At 44.8% G+C, this 23038-nt stretch overlaps 1 protein-coding gene across 1 annotated transcript in view; it reads right to left on the reverse strand.

The window, feature by feature from the left end:
* The window catches only part of Elovl6 (ELOVL fatty acid elongase 6), a 106839-nt gene extending 85556 nt beyond the window's left edge, over positions 1–21283 (reverse strand). Inside the window, exons 1-2 of the mRNA XM_021158134.3 lie at positions 21139–21283; positions 20866–20986 (exon numbers count right to left, since the gene is read on the reverse strand). Coding sequence (XP_021013793.2) covers positions 20866–20954 — 89 coding nt within the window. The 5' untranslated portion in view covers positions 20955–20986; positions 21139–21283. The remainder of the gene's footprint in view (positions 1–20865; positions 20987–21138) is intronic.
* Positions 21284–23038: the final 1755 nt, after the last annotated feature.

Genomic DNA, 23038 nt, shown 5'->3' on the forward strand with positions numbered 1-23038 from the left:
ATCTCAGACTTTACAGTAATCATTTGTTTGCACTTGGATTTTTAAAGGGTGTGGGCTTGATAGGTTTTCTCTGCAGGTGGAATGAGCCGATTCAAGCCAGATTAGACAACATTTAAGGCAAATTTATTGGGAAGCTGCTCTTGGGAGAGATCACTGGCCCCAAGGATTGAGGCCAGGGGAGTCTGGAGGGCAGGGAGTGGCTGAATTGGGAGAAAGGAGGGAGGGAGAGCCAAAATGTCTGCATTTTGGGAGGAGCCTCTGGGGTAAGGGCAGCCCAGCCCCTGGGCTAGAAAGTTCAAGGTTGGGGGTAGGTCATGCCAGATAGGGACTGAGGGAGGCAGGGAGAACCTGGAGGTCAGGTCTGCTTTGATATGTAAAATACGCACTCCAGTCCCGGATCTTGAAGTTGAAAGCAAACAACCCCGTTGCTTACCAATACAACTGTCATATTAAATAACACCATGATAAAATGATTTGATAGTTTTAAACGGAAGAAAAACGAGGGGGAGGGGAAGATTCCAGGGTCCCTCCAACCCCCCAAAAAAACCAAACACTTTTTCTAAGTGGATCAATGTCACCTGTAATTCCCAAGGCACCAACAGTCAATGGACTTAAAAAGAAAAAAGTCCAACTTTACAAAGGAAGGCAGGTCAGAGTCCTCTGGAATGCAGAAATGGTTCCTGCTCCAGCAACACAGAGGTTGGATTCACAGGATTTAAGCATTTTTTTCCCACTTTCGTTAGGAAGGCAGTTCTTATGCTCCATTTTTAGAGCTTAAAGAGTAATTCACATTTAACACCAGAAACAGCTCAATACTTGCACATTTTTTAAGCGTATACTGTAAGAAGTGTGAGATGAATAGGATTTATTTCAATCTTTCCATTTTTTTCTCAGAGTGGATGCGTTGGCTAGCACAAAGTTCATTTTATCCACGCCTCCCCACACTAACAGAGGTTACTGGTACCTGTATGTCTCAAGGTCATCAGTGCCTTTAAGAATGGGAAAGAAACCCAGGTTCTTTGCCAGAGAAGGGTCTACAAGCGGGACCTGGGACGTAGGTAGGTTTGGCAGGGATAACAGTTGTGTAATAAGGGCAAGTATAGGTGAGTAAGAACCTGGTAGGGGGCAGCCACATGGCTCAGCAAAAGTACCAAGCAAAAGCCACCAAGCAAGGATGATAATCTGAGTTTGGGCCCCAGGATCCACGTAGTGGGAGAAGGAAATCAACTCTTAAACAAGTTATCCTCTCATCACCACACACGTGAGTGAGACAGACACACACACACACACACACACACACACACGCACACAAAACAAACCAATGTGACCATTTGCTTTAGAAATTCGTCCTTGGAAGGAGAGAGCATTGAGGGAAGGACTACTTTCTCCCTTCTTCCTTCTGTTTGAAAGCTGGTAGGAAGCATGGTGACACGTGACAGCCGTCATCGTGTAACTATGCAGAAAAACTACCTATGGGTTAAAGGTGACAGAAGGCAATTCTGGTAGAACCTAGAATCTGACAGGATAGTCCAGTGAATAATTAGGCTTATGATAATGCAAAATAGTTTTTAGTGCATCTTCATGTTCTGAGACTTAAATTTTGCGACTGTAGTCAAAGCAAGCTCATTTGTTGCAGAGGAAACTGAGACAGAATCAAAGAGCACAGTACAGGAAGAATATGAAGAAAAAGGAAATCGGAGAGAAAGGGAAGATTAACTTGTGTGTGTGTGTGTGTGGGGGGCTCAGACCCAGCATCTGGTTAAAGTCTCTTAAACAGCTAAAAGTCACTCATTTTGACAACCAACAAAATTCTTGGGACGACTGCCTACAGAGATAATACTTTTTTTTTAATAAAAAGATATTTCAAACAAAAACATCAAACAGTGAATCATGCAAGTTTAAGGCCTAAGTATATACAAACTTTAACCTTCCCTTTCCCAGCTATAAACTGGAAATTTCTGGAAAATCTCAAGCCGAGAAACTTTGTTTACAGGCAAACTGTTTCCTAACTTCTTTGTGACTTACAGTAAAAACTTCTCTAAACATTGATCTTTTTTTATCTTTTCAAATTGCAATCCTTCCTATCCAGTGTGCCTCAAAAATCAGCCTAGCATCTAATTTAGTTAAAAAGGTAGTGGGAGGAAGATAGTTCTACACACACACACACACACACACACACACACACACACACCTCTTGTTCCTCAAAAACACTCTAAAGAAAATCATTTCAGAAGCCATCAAAATCTTAGGTACAGGTACTATTAAGACCTGAGCGTGGTGGCGCACACCTTTCATCCCAGCACTCAGGGAACAGGAGGTGGTCAGACAGCCTGGCCAGAAACTGGAAAGTGTTGGGCTGGACATGGTATTGCGCCTCTTTAATCCCATTACTCAGAGGCTGGCAATCTGAGAACCAGGCCAGCTGAAGCTACACAAACTCAAAACAAAAACCAGGGTCACTGAGTGAACCTAAGGTCAAAACGCCTGCCTTCACCTGGGCGGAGTCTTGAATAAAAACTTCCCTAGCGGCCTCAATCAGCAGCCTGGAGCTGTGACTGAATCTCAATGTTGACAAAATATTGTACTCCAATGATCTCAGTTAAATCCTTGGGTGGGTAGAGTGTCCTGGTGTGTGTAGTTTTGTTTGTTTGATCTCATGTCAGGCCAGCCTTGAGCTTGCTAGTAGCGGAAGATAATCTTCAATTTCTGATCTTCCTGCTTCTACCACCCTTGATTCCTGTGGTTCCCAAGGACCGAACCCAGAGCTATGTTCAAATGAGGGAATAACTCCACTGAATTACATTCCCAGCCCAGAGAAGCTCCGCTTTCTTAAAGTTCCTTCCTTCCCTTCTCTTCCTTCTTTCCTCTCTCTCTCTTCCTTCCTCTCTCTCTTCCTTCCTTCCTTTCTTTCTCCATTCTTTTTAAGAAAGACAAGGGGTGGGGGTGGGGGAGAGGGGGACAGAAACCCACGCTGATAACATGAGTCTCAAAATCAGACGGATGGAATGTTTTAAAAATATCTGTCCTAGCCGGGCGTGGTGGCGCACGCCTTTAATCCCAGCACTCGGGAGGCAGAGGCAGGCGGATTTCTGAGTTCGAGGCCAGCCTGGTCTACAAAGTGAGTTCCAGGACAGCCAGGGCTATACAGAGAAACCCTGTCTCGAAAAACAAAAAAAAAAAAAACAAAAAAACAACAACAACAACAAAAAAATCTGTCCTAAAATGTAAGGACTATTTTGGTGGTAACATGTTTTTCTTTCTTTTTTCTTTTCCTCCTTTTTTTCCCTTAATTATATTTTCCAAATTTTCTAAAATGTATAATAAAGTTCTTGTTTCCAGGCCTATCCATAACAAGCAAAATGTACTAAATGGTAGCATTTCTAAATGCTCTAAGGGCTCAGTCTGTGAGACTGCACAATGATTGTTGGCTCAGTGATTAAGGGCACTGGCTGTGTCATTAGGCATGCCCTCACAGGGCCATACCCAAGGCACGACAGTGTCACCTCCGTACTTCATGTTCTCTGGAATTGGCTGCTCTAGCAGAGGATCCAGGCAGGATCCCCAGCACCCAACCTACAACCAGCCATGGGTAATCCCAGTTCCAAAAGATCTCATTGGTCTGAGGGCACCTGGCACACACATGTTGCACAGACATGCATACAGATAAAACACATAACATTAAAATAAATTAATGTAAAAATACTCATCTGGAATAACACACATCTCTGTTTAAAACTTAGTACCCCTTGCACTAAAACAGAAAAAAAAAAAAAAAAAAAAGGTTGTCTATCTCTATAATTCCAGAGTAAAACCGTATAGTCACAGATACAAATTTGGAAGTTTTTATTTTAGAAAGTTGGGTATATGTACTGAGTGGTTTAGGCCAGCTGAAAGCCCAGGAAAACCTGAGCAATGCATGTCATGTTAACATAAAGGAAAAACAAACAGTAATTTAAGGTAACTGAGAGAAGACAGCTGGCAAGCTCCTGATGGTCTGGCCAGAGACCAATGAAGACATAACATCTAACTCTGTCTCAGAGGACGGCTGCACTGCAAACTTCCCAGGGATCTCACATCAACAAGACATACAGGAGACATACGGAGCTGTTACCCTGTTAACTACCTAAAGGCAAGGCAAGATCTATTACCACACAACCAGACAGAATAGACTGCAAACCCGGAAGAAACTCAGCTCCTTCCAGAGTAAACTCAGTCCTGAGGCAGGTCTCACCTTGCACCTACTGGTGACTTCCTGTAATCCACGGTGAGATACACTCCCGTCTCAATGTTTCATTAGGGCTGGGGCCAAAGGTGCTTAGATAAGAAATACTCCCCACAAAAGCTTTAGTCAGAGGATAAACTCACAGGTTACAGGCTGAGCTTCCCATTCCTTATTCAAATAATTCTAAAACAAACTGGTGGAGCCTTTTGTTTGTTCTGTTATACGTCCGATCCTGGGTGTGTTCTTTCATATTTGTAATACAAAAACAAACAAACAAACAAACAAAACTTTAAAAAAAATAAATAAAATCAAAACACCTAGGCTTGCCTGAATTCTCCATAGGAAATAACAAAGCTAGCCCAGGCCACAGGACCTCCCTCAGCAAGCTAAGACTGTTATCAGCCAAACTCGAAGTTTCCATCCACGCACGGTTGCTGAACTCAGGAGGTAAACCTCATCATTAGTGAAGTTTATTTTTAATCACAATACTCATCTTAAATGACAACGGCATTTATTTTTTAAAATGAAAGAAGCTTAATCTTACTCTATAGAAAGTGTGACAAGCCCGGAAGGCCTCAACCCTACACAAAGAACTAAATAAAGAACGCTGCAAGTAGGAGCGATGTGTCTTCCCTGGGGAAGGGGCACACCAATCGGTCAGCCCTGAAAACACACAGGGAACATTATATAGACTGAACAGGCTGTATTTATGTATTTAGGAATGCACAAACGCATATAGATATGTGTGTGTAACAATTGAAAAAAAGTCATGAATTTGAAAGAAAGCAAAGAGGAAAGGTATGGAGGAAGAGAAGAGGGGAAAGATGTAATTATGTTGTGATCACATAATAAACAAACAAACAAGCTGGCAAGCTGGAAGTGACTTTAATACCTTTGATCCCTCCCAGCATAGCAGAGGCAGAGAGGCAGAGGTAGAGGCATTCTCTTGAGTTTGAGGCCAGCCTGGTCTACAGAGCTAGTTCCAGGAAATCCAGGATTACATAGAGAAACACTGTCTTGAAAAACAGAAAGAAACAAAAAGAAAATTTTATTTTTTAATCTAGGTGGAAGGTTCTAAAGAGGTAGATAGAGGGCACATGGCACTTTACTTCAGTTCAGAGCTTTTACTCCGGTTAGAAAAGCTTAAGTTTAATAAGCGGTAGTTTTAATACTGACAAATGTGGTGATAGAACATGAAGCTAACTGTTAAAAAATGAATCTTAATAATGAATTCCTATAATAAGAATGTTTCCCTTAAAAATTACTTGAAAAAGAACCCTGCCCTTTCGTTTAATAATATAAAAGAAGCGACAATGTTGAACAGATTAAATGATTATAGTAAGTACTGCAGGATAAATTAGTCTGTGAGGAAACAATGTTTTAATGCTAATCTTAAAAAGCCAAGTCTACTATGCCTGAAACATTAATTATCTTAATTCAATTAGTATATGAATCATTAGCCTAGTAATTCACCTTAATACTGAATCTCCACAGCATTTATTTTTGACAACAAATCTATACTGAAACAGCCCTCTCCTTCCTAACCCACGGCTTGCTTTTTGCGCTCAAGAGCGTTTGTTTAACTTGGTGTGTAATCTAATAAGGGTATCTCATCTAATCAAGACAAGGGGCAGGCAGAGTGCTGAGTGTCACCGGCTTCTTTCAGGTTTTTAGAAACTGAACCCGGATGACTTAGAGCAGCTTTCTAGTGTCTCTTTCCCTCTCCTTCCATTTTGTTTCTTGGCATGGCCACCAGACAGCCAAAGACTAGGACAGAAAGGAGAGCCCTGGACTTAGCATAACTTCCAGCTAACTTCATAAGACAAAAAATCAGAACAAACAAAACCAACCGTATTCTCTGTACTCTCAGAAGTGACACTCCATCTGCCCGCAAGGTGGGGGTCGGGAGTCTAGAAGCAAGCAGATGCCACAACAACGCCTAGAACAATTTGCTCCCCCAAGCAGTCCCGTGAAGAAGCTGAGCACCTTGTCCCACCCAGACACACAGCACGGATCTATACCCTGGGACCCACCAGCCAATCCATAGACAGCCCTCACCTCAACAACAAGACCTTATATTTTAGCTGCCCTAGATCCAGGCTCCATTGATGCCCTACAGTGAGACATATTTGCTAATGAGCTATCCCAGGAAGTGTGTACAGCATGCCAAGGTGCCACAAGGTCCCTCGGCTAATTACGCTATTCACTCTTTCTCTCTAGGGAGAGGTTTATGTCCAACCTCTCATCTCTATTAGATTAGATAATTCTATCCCTTGGGAGCTTTAGCCCCACTTGATCCATTCCTGAGTTGGTGCATAAATATATTAAGGTTAATTAATGTCTTTTAACCTTTCTTAAAGAATATGGCCCTTTCCTACAAACAAACAAACAAATAAATGACTATGTAACTTATTACTAGACAAAGATCTTGAATACAATACCAAACTATGGCTCCCCTCTACCTTAATCCAAGAAAGAACTTTAGTGGGATGAAGTTTGTAATTCATAGATCTCTCAGACTTCTCTACTCTCCTGCAGGCTGGCCTCAAGGCCAACTTTACAATGTGTTCACTTCAAAGCATACTGCCAAACTGGGTGTCACCACGGACACCTTTCATCTCGGCACTTCAGAGGCAGAGGCACACAATTGCTGTGAGTTCAAGGGCAGCCTAGACTACAAAGAAAGTTCCAGGACAGCCAGAGCTACACAGAAACACCCCATCTTGAAAAAATACAATATAAAACCAAAAAACAGTCACCTGACACACACTAGATGCAATACACATACACAGAGACTTCTTGTAAGGTGAAACTTTCTTTACACCATCTTTTTTTGTTGTGTTTTTTTTTTTTTTTTTTTTTTTTTTTTGGTTTTTCGAGACAGGGTTTCTCTGTGTAGCCCTGGCTGTCCTGGAGCTCACTTTGTAGACCAGGCTGGCCTCGAACTCAGAAATCCGCCTGCCTCTGCCTCCCAAGTGCTAGGATTAAAGGCGTGTGCCGCCATGCCCGGCTATAAATTCTTTCTTCTTTCTGAGTGGGGTGGATAATCTGAGTATCTAAAAAAGAATGCTCCTCCCCCAAATTAGCAAGTGTCTCTTAAAAGTTAGTCATGCCAAATTCAAGTCTCTTCATCTTAAAAAATAAGAAGACCAGCTAACACAATTAAGGCATGCATTTAAGATACTGGCCAGTCTTCTACAACTCACTGAGGAAATAAAAAAAAAAATGTATCAGAGAACAATCAGATACATTTGAACACGAGAAGAGAGTCCTCGGCATGACCGCATATATATCCATCCTCCTAGCGGATATACACTGATAAATACTGTGGCTGGCACAGACTTGCTAGGAGAGAAAACAGTAATCGTTTTATGAATCAGGCGAGAGCAAACCACAAGGAAAGAGCAGTGGATTTTGACAGGATGGGAGGTGAGCATCCACAGCAGGTGACATTAACAAGGTCACAGAGGTTGAAGAGCCTCTCAAAACAAACAATGGGAAGCACAGAAATGATAAGATCTGAGAGTTAGATAATGCTGAGGACTAAAGAGGAGGAGGCAGATGAGTAACAGGAGAAACAAAAGGGCAGTGGTGGAGGCAGGAGGATGCTCAGAGAAAAGAAGTTGGGGGAGACCACACAAGGCTGGGTGGGGATCCCCAGGTGCAGGAGGGGCAGCCCAGTGTTTGGCTGAAGGAGAGGAGTAGCCAGCCTCAAAGAACACAGGACAGCACCAAGTCACATGAAGCAGAGCTTCTCCATTTGCCTGAGGCCCTCTACAGACCTAAAATGCCTGTATATGCAAGATGATACCTGTTCTACAGAGCAAGTTCCAGGACAGCCAGAGCTAAAAGAGAAACCTGCTCTTGGAGGGAAACACCAGCGGCCACTAAAGACAAGTCTAGTGGTTCGCTGGTGGCAGGAACCAGGCTTTACATCTTCTAGAATGTCATATGCAGTAGTTTTGGGAAAGTCTGCACCCCTTCTTCTAAGCAAGTCTCTAATACAGGTTCCTCATTTGAATAGAACATGGCCAATTTTTCACAAGCTTCAATAAACTTCTTAGTATCCTAATGAAAAGTATTTAATTGTTCAAATTCTGTAAAAGTAACTTTTATTCTCCTGTGTAATTGTCTCGTGGGCTTAGGGGTGATTAAGCTCGCCCTTTCTAGCTCTTTCTGAACTCTGGCTGGCTGGTTCAAACCCTCCTCCAAGCTGACTGAGGCAAATCGACTTCTCTCGGCTTCTGATTGAATTGCTCTGCTTGGGGGAAAAAAACCCAAACCTGCCTCTGAACTTCATGAACCCAACTGCATGAACTCAGGGGTGAACTCACCTCCACTGTCTTTCACTCACTGCCTTACACCTGACTGACTCTCCCTGTGCTGCGTTTAAATTGCTTCTTTCTTTCTCCTGTGCTGTTCTTGTCAGAGCTGGGCACATCCTATCTCTGACTCATTCTATCAAACTTTTCTCCGATCTTTCACTGCTGCTTCCTTCTACAAACTAATTCTGCGTGACAGGTGTGTACTAAGGATATGCCTGCATTCCAGCCAAGGGGATTAAAGGTGTGTGGCTGGTCTGCATTCCATTGGATCATATAGACCTAGGTCTTTGGATGTGGCTGCTAGATTAAAATTCCTCTACAGACCCCAAAGATGCCCAACAACTAACTGATCTTTAAAAGTGTCTCAGTTGATCACCAGTGGACCTCAAGTGACACCTGAGGAACTAACTGCATTAGAAAAGGCTCAGAGAAAGGTCAGAAAATATCTACCAGTGCTCTTGCCTGAGTAAGTATGGTTGAAATAGAAACATAAAAGACTGGTAGCTTTTAATCAATGTGTAATAAAAGAATCCAAACTCACAAAGAATCTAAAGGAATGGGCGCCGCCCAGAGAAGAGTGGACTGAAAGCCACCTAAGGAAGTTCTCCATTGCTGAACCTGGACCATCAAGTCAAGAATAAAGCCATTGCTGGGGCTATAGTTCAGGGGCAGAACACTTGCCTAGCATCTATGAATCTGATACAGGATGGGTAAAAGAACGAAGAACTGCTCCACTCTGTATTAAGACCATAAGTCCCAAGGATTTAAATTACTCACTGTGTGGCTGCCCATGAAACAAGCCACTGATAATATACACATTGGATAACACATGCTTTAGCCCCATTCCCATCTAGCTGCAAGGCACGCCCCGGGTCCCATGCAGTCCACCTGGTAAAACTCTCTCTGAACAAGCAGATAGAAGAAACACACCCTTGCTCCCTTATCGTGGATCAACAGTAAAAGAAACTAATGTGGGATACTGTGGGAATTTAAGTCCATTTAACAAAACAGTCAGGCCTCTGTCACCAAAAATAAAAGATTCTTTGAACAATGACCAGATATTTCAATTGAAAGCACAAGCCTGTAACGTCACCGTTCCCAAATGTTCAGTCACTGTCCCTTCACTGACCGGCAGAGCAAATCTTACCTTTGGTGTCACACAGAGAGGTTGCACGCATTTGATACACACTGATCCCAGGTCCTCTATAGAAAATATATCAGCGATTCGTCTATGGATTGACTGTCCTTCATCCTGTTCACTGTCCATCGATTGACTGTCCTACTTTCCTTTAGGTGGGGCGGCAGAAAAAGCACTTCAAAATGCTCACAGCAAAGGCTTCTGGTGACACCGCATTAATATCATTAATATTTTTTCTTGCCAAGGTCTAGATGATAGATTTCTTCAGGTGCCGTTGAAACGGTGTGTGCTGCGTTCCCGACTCTCGGGGCCTCCCCACTGGCACCTATCAGCTGGGAGGGTTGACAAGCAGCCATCCGGAGGTTACTTCAGAAATTGCATTATGATTCTACAGACTCCCTCTTCTCACCTGAACCCAGAGTCAACAATGAAGGTGACTATAATTGTGTAATAAAAATGTATGGAAGCTGGGCGGTGGTGGCGCACGCCTTTAATCCCAGCACTCGGGAGGCAGAGGCAGGAGGATTTCTGAATTCGAGGCCAGCCTGGTCTACAAAGTGAGTTCCAGGACAGCCAGGGCTACACAGAGAAACCCTGTCTGGAAAAACAAACAAACAAACAAAAAGCATGGGCTGGGCTCGGTGCTGGAGCCTTAATAGAATACACCTGGTTCATTCCCACAGCCTGCAGACAGCTGACTTCATTGCATCACCTTTCCCAACTGGAAGCCAAAGAGGAGTAGCAAGGAACATCTCCAGCTTGGAGATAAGACAACCAAAGCAGTGACTACCGATGTCTACAAGGTAGAGCAAGAACAAGAACCTAAACCCAGCCACCACCCTGAATCTACAGTCTGAGCACTCACCACTACACTTTCCTACCATAGGAAATGCTCACTGCCACACCCATGAAAACCAGAAAAATAAGCCCAGCAGTAAGAAAGTCCAAAATTGGCAGGAAGTTAAACAACTTCTCTCTATAAGCACTGGAAGGATGACTCTAAAACCCTTCTTCGGACAAAACACAAATGTTTCAATTGATTTGATACAAAATGTATCCCTCTCTCTGTCTATCCTCCCCACCCCCCCAAGACAGGGTCTGACTGTGTAAACTCACTGTGTAAATCAGGCTGGCCTTGAACTCAAAGCTCTGCCTCCCAAGTGCTGGGAATTAAAGGCACGAGCCACACCATCCAGCCACTAAACTGGTTCTAATTTGCTCCCAACTATGTAATTAGTGCAGCAGAGGCCACACTAGTCCTCCCAGACAAGAAAGTATGACATCCTGCTGGACAACATGCTAATCTCCCTAACACACTTGTATGGTCTCCAACTAGCTGGGAGGAAAAAGACAGGAAACATAATTTACAAGAACAAAAAGGAAAACAATCAGAAACGGAACCTCTGTGCTCATCAAAGAATTAGAAATAGAACAATGGGATATCATTTGTCCTCACCAACTTATTAAAGACTTTTATCTAGGAATCATCTTCACTGTTAAGTCTAAATGCTGCCCTGTTATAAGTCGAGATTCTCCAGACTATAAATGGATCCAACTTCTCTAGTCGTCAGCCCTACCGTGAACATCATAATCTTTTAACTTTGAACTTACATTTCTCCCACAAAGAACTCACTGGGGAAAATAGATGAACATTTAAAGATATTCATCCACACCTTGGGGCTGTAGCATCGGCTCAGAGGTCAAGGATGCTCACTGCTCTTTAAGTCAATCCAAGTTTAGCCCAAATTTAGCTCCCAGCATCCATACAGTGGCTGAGGAGCACCTATAGCTCCAGTGCCAGGGAACTCAACACACTCTGACTTCTGACGGGCACCAGGCATGCACATGGTGCACATACATGCAAGCAAACACTCATAAAATAAAGATAAATATAAAGGTATTCAGAGAATTATTCTTAATCAAATACTAGAAGTTTAACATTCTACCCATTAAGAACGCTTATCTAAGCTGGGAGGGCTCAGAAGGCAGAGGCAGATGTATCTCTGTGAGGTCCTGGCCAGCCTGGTTTACACAGTGAGTTCTAGCACAGCCAGAGCTAGGCAGGAGACCATGACTCAAAACAACAAAAACCAAAATGGGGCTGGGGGAAGGTGTTTACCTAAAAGAAGGCAAATACGATCGGGAGGAGCCACTGCTGAAGTTTTAATAAGACACAACAAAATCTATTCTGTAAAAACAAAAGGAGCAGCATAGGGAGATGTCAAGGGACAGTGTGACCATGCCAAGTCCCCGGTTCATGTGTCATCAAATGCCTTAATGGAGAGAGAAGCTTTTGCAAGGAGAACCAGAATGGGTAAAAAAAGAGCAGCGGCTACTTCTAAGAACTGAATGTGTCTTTCCCCCTGGCTCTTTTTTTTTTCTTCTTCTTCTTTAGTGATATAGCAAGTACTTTCGTTGCTTTAGAACTGGGGGGAAAAATTAAAGATGATTTTTTTAAGCATCCACACTGTAAAAAGCAGAGCAAGTCCCAGGTTGTCCATGTGCTTCTATCAGCAGGTCAGACTGTAACCAGAGACTAAACCCTGTCAGAGAGCGTGGCCGCCTGCATCCCCTGTAGGGTCCAGAACCATGCTCACTGAAGAGGCGACGTCACAAAGCAACAGGGCACCGTGAAGACCAAAGCTTAATTAAAGACGTTCCAAATCTCTGGGCCAGTGTTCGATGAAACTGTCAACGTCCTATAATTGAAGTATCACTAAAGGTGCTAGAACTCCGGAACCAGTAAGAGTCACACGGAAGACAAGCGGTGGCTAAAGTATTTACATGGCTTTTATGGTAACGGTAGCCAGTGAAGCTGGCAGGGGCTTTCTGCAGTGATTCTGGCTGTAAGTGTCTAGGATCCACTTAAAGCCAAGTTAAGTGAAGAGACACTGGCAGACCACTGACTAAAATCACAGAAATGTCTGGGGGCAGCTACCTTTTCAGGTGTATTGCTGTACTGACTGCACACTTATTAATATTTAAGCAGTAGGATGCCTGGGCCTGTGACTCCCTCCCACATTTAAGCCTTAGGTAGGCCTAAAGCCTGTTTTTCCACTTGTCCCTACAGGCAAGTCACACACAGTGCCTGCTTTCTTCTGTACAAAGCATCTGGTAAAATATAAATAAATAAACAATATGGTATGAGTTTGGTGCAGGGATTAATCATTGCTCTTAAAAACCTCTGAAAAGAAAAGTTGTAGTGGGGCAGTGGTGACACATGCCTTTAATCCCAGCACTTAGGACATAGAGGCAGGCGGATTTCTGAGGTCCATCCAGGCCAGCCGGGTCTACAGAGTGAGTTCTAGGACAGCCAGGGCTATATAGAGAAACTCTGCCTTGAAAAACCAAAAGGAGAAAAGAAAGAAAAAAAAAAGTTGCAATCAATAAGTGACCCTGTGGTAAGAGGTTATTACCATCCTTCCACTGAATTGAAGGAAATCTATTCTACCTTCCTATATCCTTAATTCTATACCAAAGTGTCATAAAGTTGAGACAACATTGCTTAAGTTGATGTGGAAGGTACTTTTCCTTGAAAAAAATGCCTTCTGTTGAACTTCCTACCCTGCTAGGGACAGCTACCCCTGCTAGGGACAGCTACCCCAGTTCTTTTGTAGTTAAGTTACCCAGGGGCTTCTATAAAGTCCCCAGAGACGATTGTTCTTTTAAGTTGTGGGGACAAATCTTTTCCCCAGCTTTGTTTTCATTAAGCCTCCCAAAACAAGACCCTGACATTCCAACTTCAAAGCATTCAGTTCCAGTGACTGAACTGCACCTGAAAGTCCCTTACTCCAGTGAGCCTCATAGCTGATGCCTTTCATCCCTGGGCAGAAGCTAAATACCCTGGCCCAAGAGACAGAAAACATCCAACAAAAAAACCTGAGGATTTTCATAATTATCAACAATCAAAACAAAACAACAAAACACTCCAGCAATAACTGAGTGAAAAACAGTTAGGATATATACAGTCAAGCTTAACAGCCCTAATACTTATTGAAATCATAGTACTTGCCTCCTGTTGTTTCCATGTTTGTTTTGAAATTGTCTCACCATGTAGCCTTGTAGGCCTGGAACTCACTGAGACCAGACTGGCCTCAAACTCACAGAGATCCACCTGACTCTGCCTCCCAAGGGCTAGATTTACAGGAGTGCCTGAGCTAGCCTTTAAAAAAAAATCTTTTTATGACATTGTAAATTTTATTCAGACATACCTTACCGAAAGTTTTAGCAAAGTTTAACTCAAAAAGTTCTTGTAGAAAAGTTCTTTTTAAAAACAGGTATCAGTCTTGATTATTTTAAAAGTCACATTTAGCCTATGCTATGTACATGTATAATCACTAGCATCCATAGAGCCTCCTGACAGCGAGAAATGTCAGACGTGCACTTCTCAACTACCTGTACACTGTCTTCAAAGAAGAGCATGCAGGTAACCCGAAGAAGTAACATTCATTCAGACATTCAGCTTCCTAAAACAAAAAACAAATCCCAAGGGCAGACATTAATAAAAGTAAGGACTGAACTAAGACATCGGAAACGTCTCTCAGGGTTTCTCTGTATAGCCCTGGTTGTCCTGGAACTCACTCTGTAGACCAGGCTGGCCTGGAACTCAGAAATCCGTCTGCCTCTGCCTCTGCCTCCCAAGTGCTATGATTAAAGTTCATGTGCCACCATGCCCCGCTTCTAAAATGCCTTTCATAAGCTAGAGAGGTGGCCTAGCTGGAGAGAGGTTAGGACTTGCTGGAAATTTACAATGGCCTAGACCTCCAGCTCCAGGGGATCCAATGACTCCCGTCTTCCATGGCCATTTGCACACACATGATTGCACATACAGACAGGCAGGCACACACACATACACATAAGTGAAAATGAACAAGTTTTAAAGAAATAGCTCTTGAGGGGCTGGAGAGATGCTCAATGATGAAGAAGAGCACTGACTGCCTTCCTTTCGGGCCCAGCTGCCACAAAGTGGCTCACAAAGTTGCAAAATGGAACCATTTGCAACTCTGGTCCCAGGGGATCTGATGCCCTTCTGATCCTGGAGGACATGTGGTACACAGACACTCATTCAGTCAAAAACGCCATAGGCATGAAAAATACTCTTTTTGAAAAAGAGAAAAAAAAAAAAGAAAATGGTGTATTTCACTTAAAATGTGATCATAAATCTCATGTATGACATGCACGTCAATGATACATCCCCTGTAACACTGCAATTAGCTTCCACACAACTTCAGAAAGATTAACCTAAAACATGAAGCTTAGAAAGCAGACGGATGAAAACATCTGAAAGCCACCAGTGACTGTCCATCAGTCTGCTAATCAGCATGCATAATTTACCTCGGCAACTGATCTACTACATCTCTGCGCAGCTGTCTTAGATGCTTGACTGGTGGGGGGTGTTTTCCCCCTTGTGTTCAAAGTAAAGCCTCAAATGTCAAATATTAAACAGCAGACGATTATTTAGAAAGGTGTCCTAAAAGGACTGGCTGTTCCAATACACAAGGAATAAAGAACTGGGAAACCAACAAGTTGGGGAAAGGGGTTCACATCTGTGATTCGAGCACGGAGACAGCAAATTCCAGATGAGCTTGGCTATTAATATACCCAACCTGTCTTAAAAAAAGACAAAACCTTGAAGACTAAAAACCACCAATGCTCAATCCAGAAATGTAGAGACAAAGCAGGTGGAATGCAGACTTCAGATTTCTCGTGGCTTGTACCTTTGGATGCTCTTGCATAAGATTCACCAAATTCCTAGTCACTCTACCTCTTACACCCTGTGGCAAGGTGTTTTTAAAAGGCCTTGTTTATTTGTGAAAATGTACTACTGGAGAGTAAATGCAAGAAGAGACACCTTAAAAGGACTTAGCTAAATAATATGCAAACGTTACAGATCTGCACCTGCCTATACGTAACATGGGCAAAGAAATGAAAGCCTGGCTAAAGATGGCTTCCTCAGATTCCACAAGGTTGTCCTCATGAATCATGAGTAACTTTTCTAAGTAAATGTCGGAGCTCACCTAACGAAGATGATACCGCAAAACAATTGCAGGGATAAGCAAAGGGTAAGTCGAGGCAAGCCTGATGCACTAGCGTCTGACTCCTATTAATAAATCACATCACAGCTCTCTCACTGTCCATACTTGAAAGATGAAGGAAATCAATCACCAAGGCAAGGGATTCTGGAAAACCAATTTCAGAAAAAGCTTGGACCTAACTTAATCGAGATCACTGAACGGGACGAATGTTTGATTTGCTGTAATATCTATCCACTCTTCATTTGACTTTGCTGGCTAATGACTAAGTGGGTGGGTTATTTCTTCCTAAGTTTAAACGTCTTCTTCCCTCTTGTAATTTTTCCAATTTCTTGGGTTGAGTCTTCTTTCAAGGAAAGATATAAAGTGACTGTTGGATGCAGAGTGGGTTGATTTTGGAGTTAAACTAATGTGTACCCGTGACACCTTTGCAATCAGCCATGGAAAGCCAGCAATTTTGAGAAACAAAACAAAACAAAAACAAAAACCTACCGATATAACAAAAAGCCTTATGTAAAAAGCAAACAAAACCAGCAACAAACAAACAACCCCCCCATCCCCATATACTAACACAAACATATAGGCAGGTAACAAAATAACAAAGTATAATCTGCATTAAGCCAGCTTTCATTCCTGGGACCCTGAACAGGAAAGACATGTGAATACTTGAGAGATACTTGGAAGTTCAGGTCAAAGTTCCCACATAGCTTTTGTTGTTGTTGTTTTTTGTTTTTTTAATCACTTCCTATATTACAATAAGAACCTTGATTTTCTTCTCCATGATATGGTCTTATCTCTCTTAACATACACGACACCTGTATCCTGAAGGTCACTGGAAGGCATGTCAGTCCCTTAGACTCCCAGTCATGTTGCTAACATGAGGTCTGATTCTTCAAAGTAAGTGACAGCTGCATATGGAATTCAATAGGAACACAGTATTGTCTTGACAGCCAATCCCATCCCGGGTAACTTTAATAACCACCTGGTAAAACTCTAGCCTATCCTGTACCACACCACAGAGTCTACGGATTCCCAGCACATTCCTCAGATGCACACAGCCAAGCTACATGGAAAAATTCTGCAGCAATTCAGAGCTGTTCTCCCTACAGGAAAAACAGCGTAAATCTAGCCATTGGAAAATGTGCACGGCCGACACAGGTTTATAATGCTTTTTAAACTTCATCCACAAGAATGTAGAGACACGATGCAGCTCTTTTTAAAGTCCATTTCCCCCCTTCAGTAAAAATAAATTTGTGTTGTCTCATAACCCTAGAATACAGAACACAAATATGGGAAAACAAAACAAACCAAAAGAGCCTTCTAGAAATCACCACAGGAGGAGAGGAGAAAGTCATAAAAGTATACAAAGCACTCAAAGCTGCAGGAGTGGAGGATGCCAGGCGAGGGGGGAGGGTTTCATGAGAGTCTAGGCAAGCCCTTTGATGACGTCACCCCACATACATAATGCTACAGCAGTCAGCACAGGCCTCCTGCTTTCCTATTGGTGAATGCCGTGTCAGCCGACATCAGAAGATAATCATCATTGGCCAGGCAATTACAACCGGAGCAACTAGCATCCACAGTCTTAGCCCAAACCTGGCAGGCAGGCAGCAGGCAGGCGGCAGCCGGCTCAAGGGGAGAAGGTTTCCTTCTCAATGAATCCGATGTCTCTTTTCCAGCCTTTCGGATGGCTGGGTGACTGTGCTTCCTCGCTAGCAGCATTTACCGATTGAGCCAGCTGTTAGTGAGCACAAGTGATGGCCAGCCAGGTCATAAAAGAACAAAATGTCTATCTACATGGATGCTTTAATAGCATCCATTCAAGGGCTTCCCAGTCTAAAACTGCAACTCGGAAATGTTATTTGGAGCTAAAAGGCAGGCATTTTTCTCTACCTCATGTTAGAAACTGCACCGGATAAAACTGCACCCAGGTGATTTTTAACTGGGAGGCAGTTACAAGAAAATCAATCTCACAGGGTGATTTTCCAAGGGAATACATATTTACTACTTTGCACTTAAATTGTCATTGCAGTCTATTCTCTTATGAAACCATTTGCTACAAAAATAAATGTCTACAATATTTCATTATCTAGGCCAGTGAGTATCAATGAAAGCAATAAAGTAAAACAATGAAAGTAAACAATGAAGGCAGCAATAAATGTCACGAGTTTGTTGTCTCAGCTTAGCCAGCTGAGTTTACACATAGACTACTGGGAAACCTGGGGCCCCATTCCATGAATGGATGCTGAGGTAAGTAAGGGAAGGCATTATAGGACTGATCTTATCAACTCCTTATTCTGAGTGCTCCTAAATGAGGCTAGTTCCTATATACAGACTACTGTAATGTAAGGCCCCGTGCCTGGCTCCCCCCAGCCCCCACCTCGACCCCAGCAGCGGTCAGAGGCCCTGGCAACTCAGCTTACTCGAGATTTGTTACAATTAGCAACTTTGTTTAGACTAGGTCTAGGAGATTTTAAAGAACAGTTAACAAATAAGTTCTCAAAAGACAGGGCACACAGGCTTATATACTTGCTTTCTTCCAGAAGCTATTTCAAACCATTCTAAGTGACTAGGCCAGGTGAAGGTGAGACTTGGTGGTTTTCAAGCCCCTCAACTCCACTCTCAAGACGGTATATATAAGCCTTTCTGATGGGATTCCCTTCTAATGACAACATGAGAAGAGAACCTTCATTACGATCAAGACATTTTGGTTGCGGAGAGCAGGTGGGAAAGTTCTGAAATCAGGCTCCGAGAGAACTAGAATCGTGAAGTGAAAAGGGACAGTGGCTAAGATCAGCACGGACGAGATAGGCCTTTCCACTGTAATGAGCAACCCAAAAATATAAAGCCAACGATCAAAAGACGAGAAGAACATCCACTCTACAGTGTGACTAGAACAGCGTCCAAAATGCAAGCCAAGCATGCTGAACTCCAGACACGGATATGAGCAGGTTGTGTTGGCGGCCAAATGAGCGTTTTAATCGCTGGACCTTGTAAGCATCTGCCATGTACAAAGTAGGCTACAAAATGCTTTGCAAAATCAAGACCAGGAAAAAAAAAAAAAAAAAAAAGACCAGAACCTTGCCCACATCAGTCCACGATGTGCTAGGAGCCACCTTTAAAATAAGATAATGAAAATACATGTCAGGGAGAACAGAAGTAATGTTCAAGAGTTAATAGTGGCCAAAGAGTAACAAGGGAAAATTAATTCATGGATTTGGGATATATTTTCAGTCCCACGAGGACCAAGGACCTGTCTAGTTCTGACAGAGTAAAAGTCACTTAACTGAGTGTCTGGAGAAAGAGGCGGGAAATAATCCTGGGGTAGCCTTAGGAAAAGGGGGGATGGGGTGGGCAACAAGCAGACAGTATGCACCAGGGTGGTGCAGCAGCAGGGCAGCCAGTGAGTGCCATGCGCCTGCAGAGGCTGGGAAAGCCTGCTCCGGAATGGCAGGCCTAACCGGGATGCAGCAAGCTAGAGACAGCGTGTTAGGAAACGCGAGCGGCGGGCTACTGGAGCAGGAAGGCAGGCAGGCAGGCTAGAGCCCTGCAAGGGACGGTGACAAATGGTCTCAGAGACGATCGGAGCCCTAGGTTGGCAGGCTGAGCTCGGGTCACCGCCCCCCAAGCCCCTAACGGGAGGAAGTGCACCGCTAGGACCCCCGAACGTCAGCCCGAGGGGGCTGGGCTTCCTGCAGCGCTCGGGCCTCCCTATGGCCGCCCCCTTACGGGGCGATCCAGACTCCCCGGGGGTGCAATCGCGCTCGGGACCCAGGCCCGCGTCCTTGGTGTCCAGGAGCACGCCGGCGACCGCACCAAGCTGGCTCTGGGGCTCAGGGCCTCCAGGCAGGCAGCCGCCATGCGGCGGCCCGAACTCGCGCGCCCCGGAGCCTTGGCTCCGCCCGGCCGCCGCCGTAAACCGCCCAAGGGCCCAGCTCGCAAGCTGAAGGCCAAGGGTGGGCGCGCTCCCCGAGGGCGAGAAGGGGCGGGAGCCGCAAGCCCGGGATCGGGCTGGAGAAGGCGAACCCCCGGCGGCTGCCACCACCCGCACCAGCCCGGGAGCGCCGGCGTCTCCGGTTTCCCATTGATGAATGGAGGGAGGGAAGGCTGGTCGCGAGCGCCCTCGCACGCGGCAGCGGAACCTCCCGGAGCCCGGAAGCCCCCCGAGGGCCGGCCGCTGCGCAGAGAGGGTGGGGTGGGGGTGGGGAGATCGAGGGGGCTCGCACTAAACCGGAGGGAAACATCTCCAACCACAGCACGGTCTACGGGAAGGAGGGAGCTCCCTTCTTAAATATTGTAAGGTGACACCGGATAGCCTCCCACACGGGGATTTTTCAGAAGACTGACCGGAGGAACTCAGTAAACAAGATGTTTTCCCGGATTCGAAGTTCTGGGGAAAGACCTCCGAGACTGCCCTAGCAGGAGCCTTCCAGTACTTAAACTGCCGCTCGGCGCGGAGAAGCGTGTCCAAAAGGCGTTTCCTTTACACAGAAACTTAATAATGGCGTGGCTCCACTTGCTCGGGTTCATTCATTTTTATTGCAGTTTTCATTGTCCCCTCCTCCCCGATGTCTTTATGAAACCGGAAAGTAATCTGAGTGGGGAAGGGGTCCTGGACCCTGGGCATCTACGGCTGGAGGCGGCAGCCAAGGGAGGGCAGTAAAGTGGAAGAACTACAAGGAGAAAGGAAGGACACGAGGGATGGGGAGAGGGAAAGGACCAGAGAGAGGCGGGCTGAAGAGGGTTAAAGGGAGCGGAGACCGGGTCCTCCCTCCACTGCCTTGCACGCTCCAGTTGCGGGAGGCCAAGCAGAACCCCCAAATCTAAGCGAAAGCAGGGAGACAACACAGGTGGGATAGCTGGATTGTAACATGCCTCTGTCGCCGGTATATCATTACAGGTACACATATTATATGTTCTACGTTATATAATCTACACAAAGATGCCCGCGTGGCCGCGGCTCACACAGGGCACCCCCCAAACCGCACGCTTCCATGCAGCCTCAGTCTGCTGCAGACATGAGACCCTGGAACTCCGCGATCTGTTGGCTACTGCCGGCAATCCATCCATCGCTCCGCTCACGCTCAGACCCGGAATACCGACATTAATGCACTCCCGGGAATAGTATCACGCGAAAGCATCACCTACCAGTTTTCCTGCATCCATTGGATGGCTTCGTTCTCGTTGAACTGCTTTTCGAATTCATATTCTTGTAAAGTCAACACTGACATGTTCATTGGGGCTGATCTTCGGAGTCGCTACGAGTTCTCTATACAAAATAAAAAAATCTGTAAAGAGCCTTTTATTTTGAGTGCTCTCCTGTCTGCTTCCCCCTCCCACCCCCCTAGGTATTGCCCCGCCGTCAGTCTCCTGGCCGATCTCTCTCCCAGCCTCTCAGCTACATCCAGGGTTGAGCATTGCCTGCGCCTCTGCTCCCAGCTCCTAGCTCAGGGGCTCTCCTCCCAGCGTCCGCATCCACCGTAGGAGGAAATGAATGCCTTGCGGTCTTAGTGCCCGCACGTTTGTCCATCACGCTTTTTACTCGTCTACAGGGAAATCTCCTCCCCCTCGTGCGATCGGGAAAATTAACCCTTTGCGCGAGAGGGCGCAGAAGAGCAAGACCTCCCCTCGCCCTGGGGGATAGTTTTGTTTACAAGAAGGTGGTTGGTGGACTGGGGGACGGGGGGGAGCGCCAAGAGGGAGGAAGTGGCCTTGAGGTCATACTCAAGCCCATTCGCCACCTCTTGGACCTCCCTGCCTGGCCTTTGAATGAAGTTTCAGAGTGCGAGGCGCAGCCCGGAGGCGCGTGGACCCGAAAGCTTGGCGAGTAAACAATTGGGAAATAGTAAAATCTGCCAGGTTCTCTGGCATGAGAACTCCAGGCAAATGAATGTGAGGGTCACGTCTTGCGATCTAGTCTCCTCACTTCCTCGATCCCGCGGCACCCTCTGAGACCCCCTCCACCGGGCAGCTTGGGCGTGGATTTACCTTGACTTTTGGGCCAGGTAGCCTGCAGTACTGTAAGATCACGTGCAGCCCGGCTGCTGAGGATGAGGACCTGGGAAGTCAAGGTTGACGAGGAGGCAGAAGTTAGGTGGAGGGCTTGGCTACCAGGAGGGGATATTAATGAACAAAGGAGGAAGGGAATTTGGCATTACAGAATTAGGCCTACTGATCTAAATACCAAAACTTTATCTGTCTGCTTTACTTTAGTTCTGCCTTATTCTTGTGAAATTAGGAAGAAAAGATTAATGTAGGAGAGGGATTTAAATGTAATGCTAATCCTCCCTCTGGACTACCAGCTCACAGCAACCTTTCTCAAATACTCCGTATTTTTCTGGAGGATGGTATTTTCTATTCCTAAAAGGAAGAAGGAAGTAAGAGACAATAAGGTATCTAAAATATAATATTTGAATCCAACAAAAGATACTGATCAACAACTTATTAGTTTGGTTTTTTTTTAAATGTTTGTGATTTTCAAGATTGGGTTTTTTGTTTGTTTTGGTTTTTTAGGTGTTTTTGGTTTTTCGAGACAAGATTTTTCTGTGTAGCCCTTGTTGTCCTGGAACTGGCTCTGTAAACCAGGCTGGTCTCAGACTCAGAGATCTGCCTGCCTCTGCCTCACTCACAAGTTCTGGGACTAAGGCTCGAGCCACCACAGCCCAGCTAAGAACCTATTAGTTTAAAGATGTACATTAGGACCAGAGAGAAAATACCCTCTAAGATGTTCATTTCCTCACCTACCAACCAACTAAAATGAGGCGAGGGCATTTCATTCAGTTAGATAATCTCAGCAAGACATTGGAGGCTGAGGCAGGAAGACTGATGCTAGTAAAATTGCCAGAAATTTGAGGTGAGTCTGAATTTCACAGTGACATCCTTGCTTCCCCTGCCCCCCCCCCCAGTCTTAAAAGGGTGGGGTATGTCCTTAATTGGGGGTGGGGGTTATGTCCTTAATCCTAATACACTCTGCAGTCAGAAGCACGTGGATCTTTGTGAATTTGAGACTAGCCTGGTCTAGTAAAAAGATCGAGGTCAGCCAGGGATATAGAATGACACCCTGGGTTTTTAATGTCCTTTGTTTTTGTTTGGGTTTTTTATTTGTTTTTGTTTTTTGAGGCAGGGTTCTCTGTGTATCCTTGGTCATCCTGGAAATTGCACAGTAGAGCAATAGATCAATCAGTGTGGCCTCCAACTCATAGCTCTCCTTGCCTCTGCCTCCCTTGTGCTGGAATGAAAGAGCTATTGCCACCACGTTGTGAAAATGGCTTGGCATGAGGACCTAAGTTCAGAGTCCCAGAACCTCGGAGGCTGAGATAGG

This window comes from Mus caroli, unplaced genomic scaffold (assembly GCF_978045245.1).
Source record: "Mus caroli unplaced genomic scaffold, Mus_caroli_1 scaffold_3, whole genome shotgun sequence".
Lineage (NCBI taxonomy): Eukaryota > Metazoa > Chordata > Mammalia > Rodentia > Muridae > Mus > Mus caroli.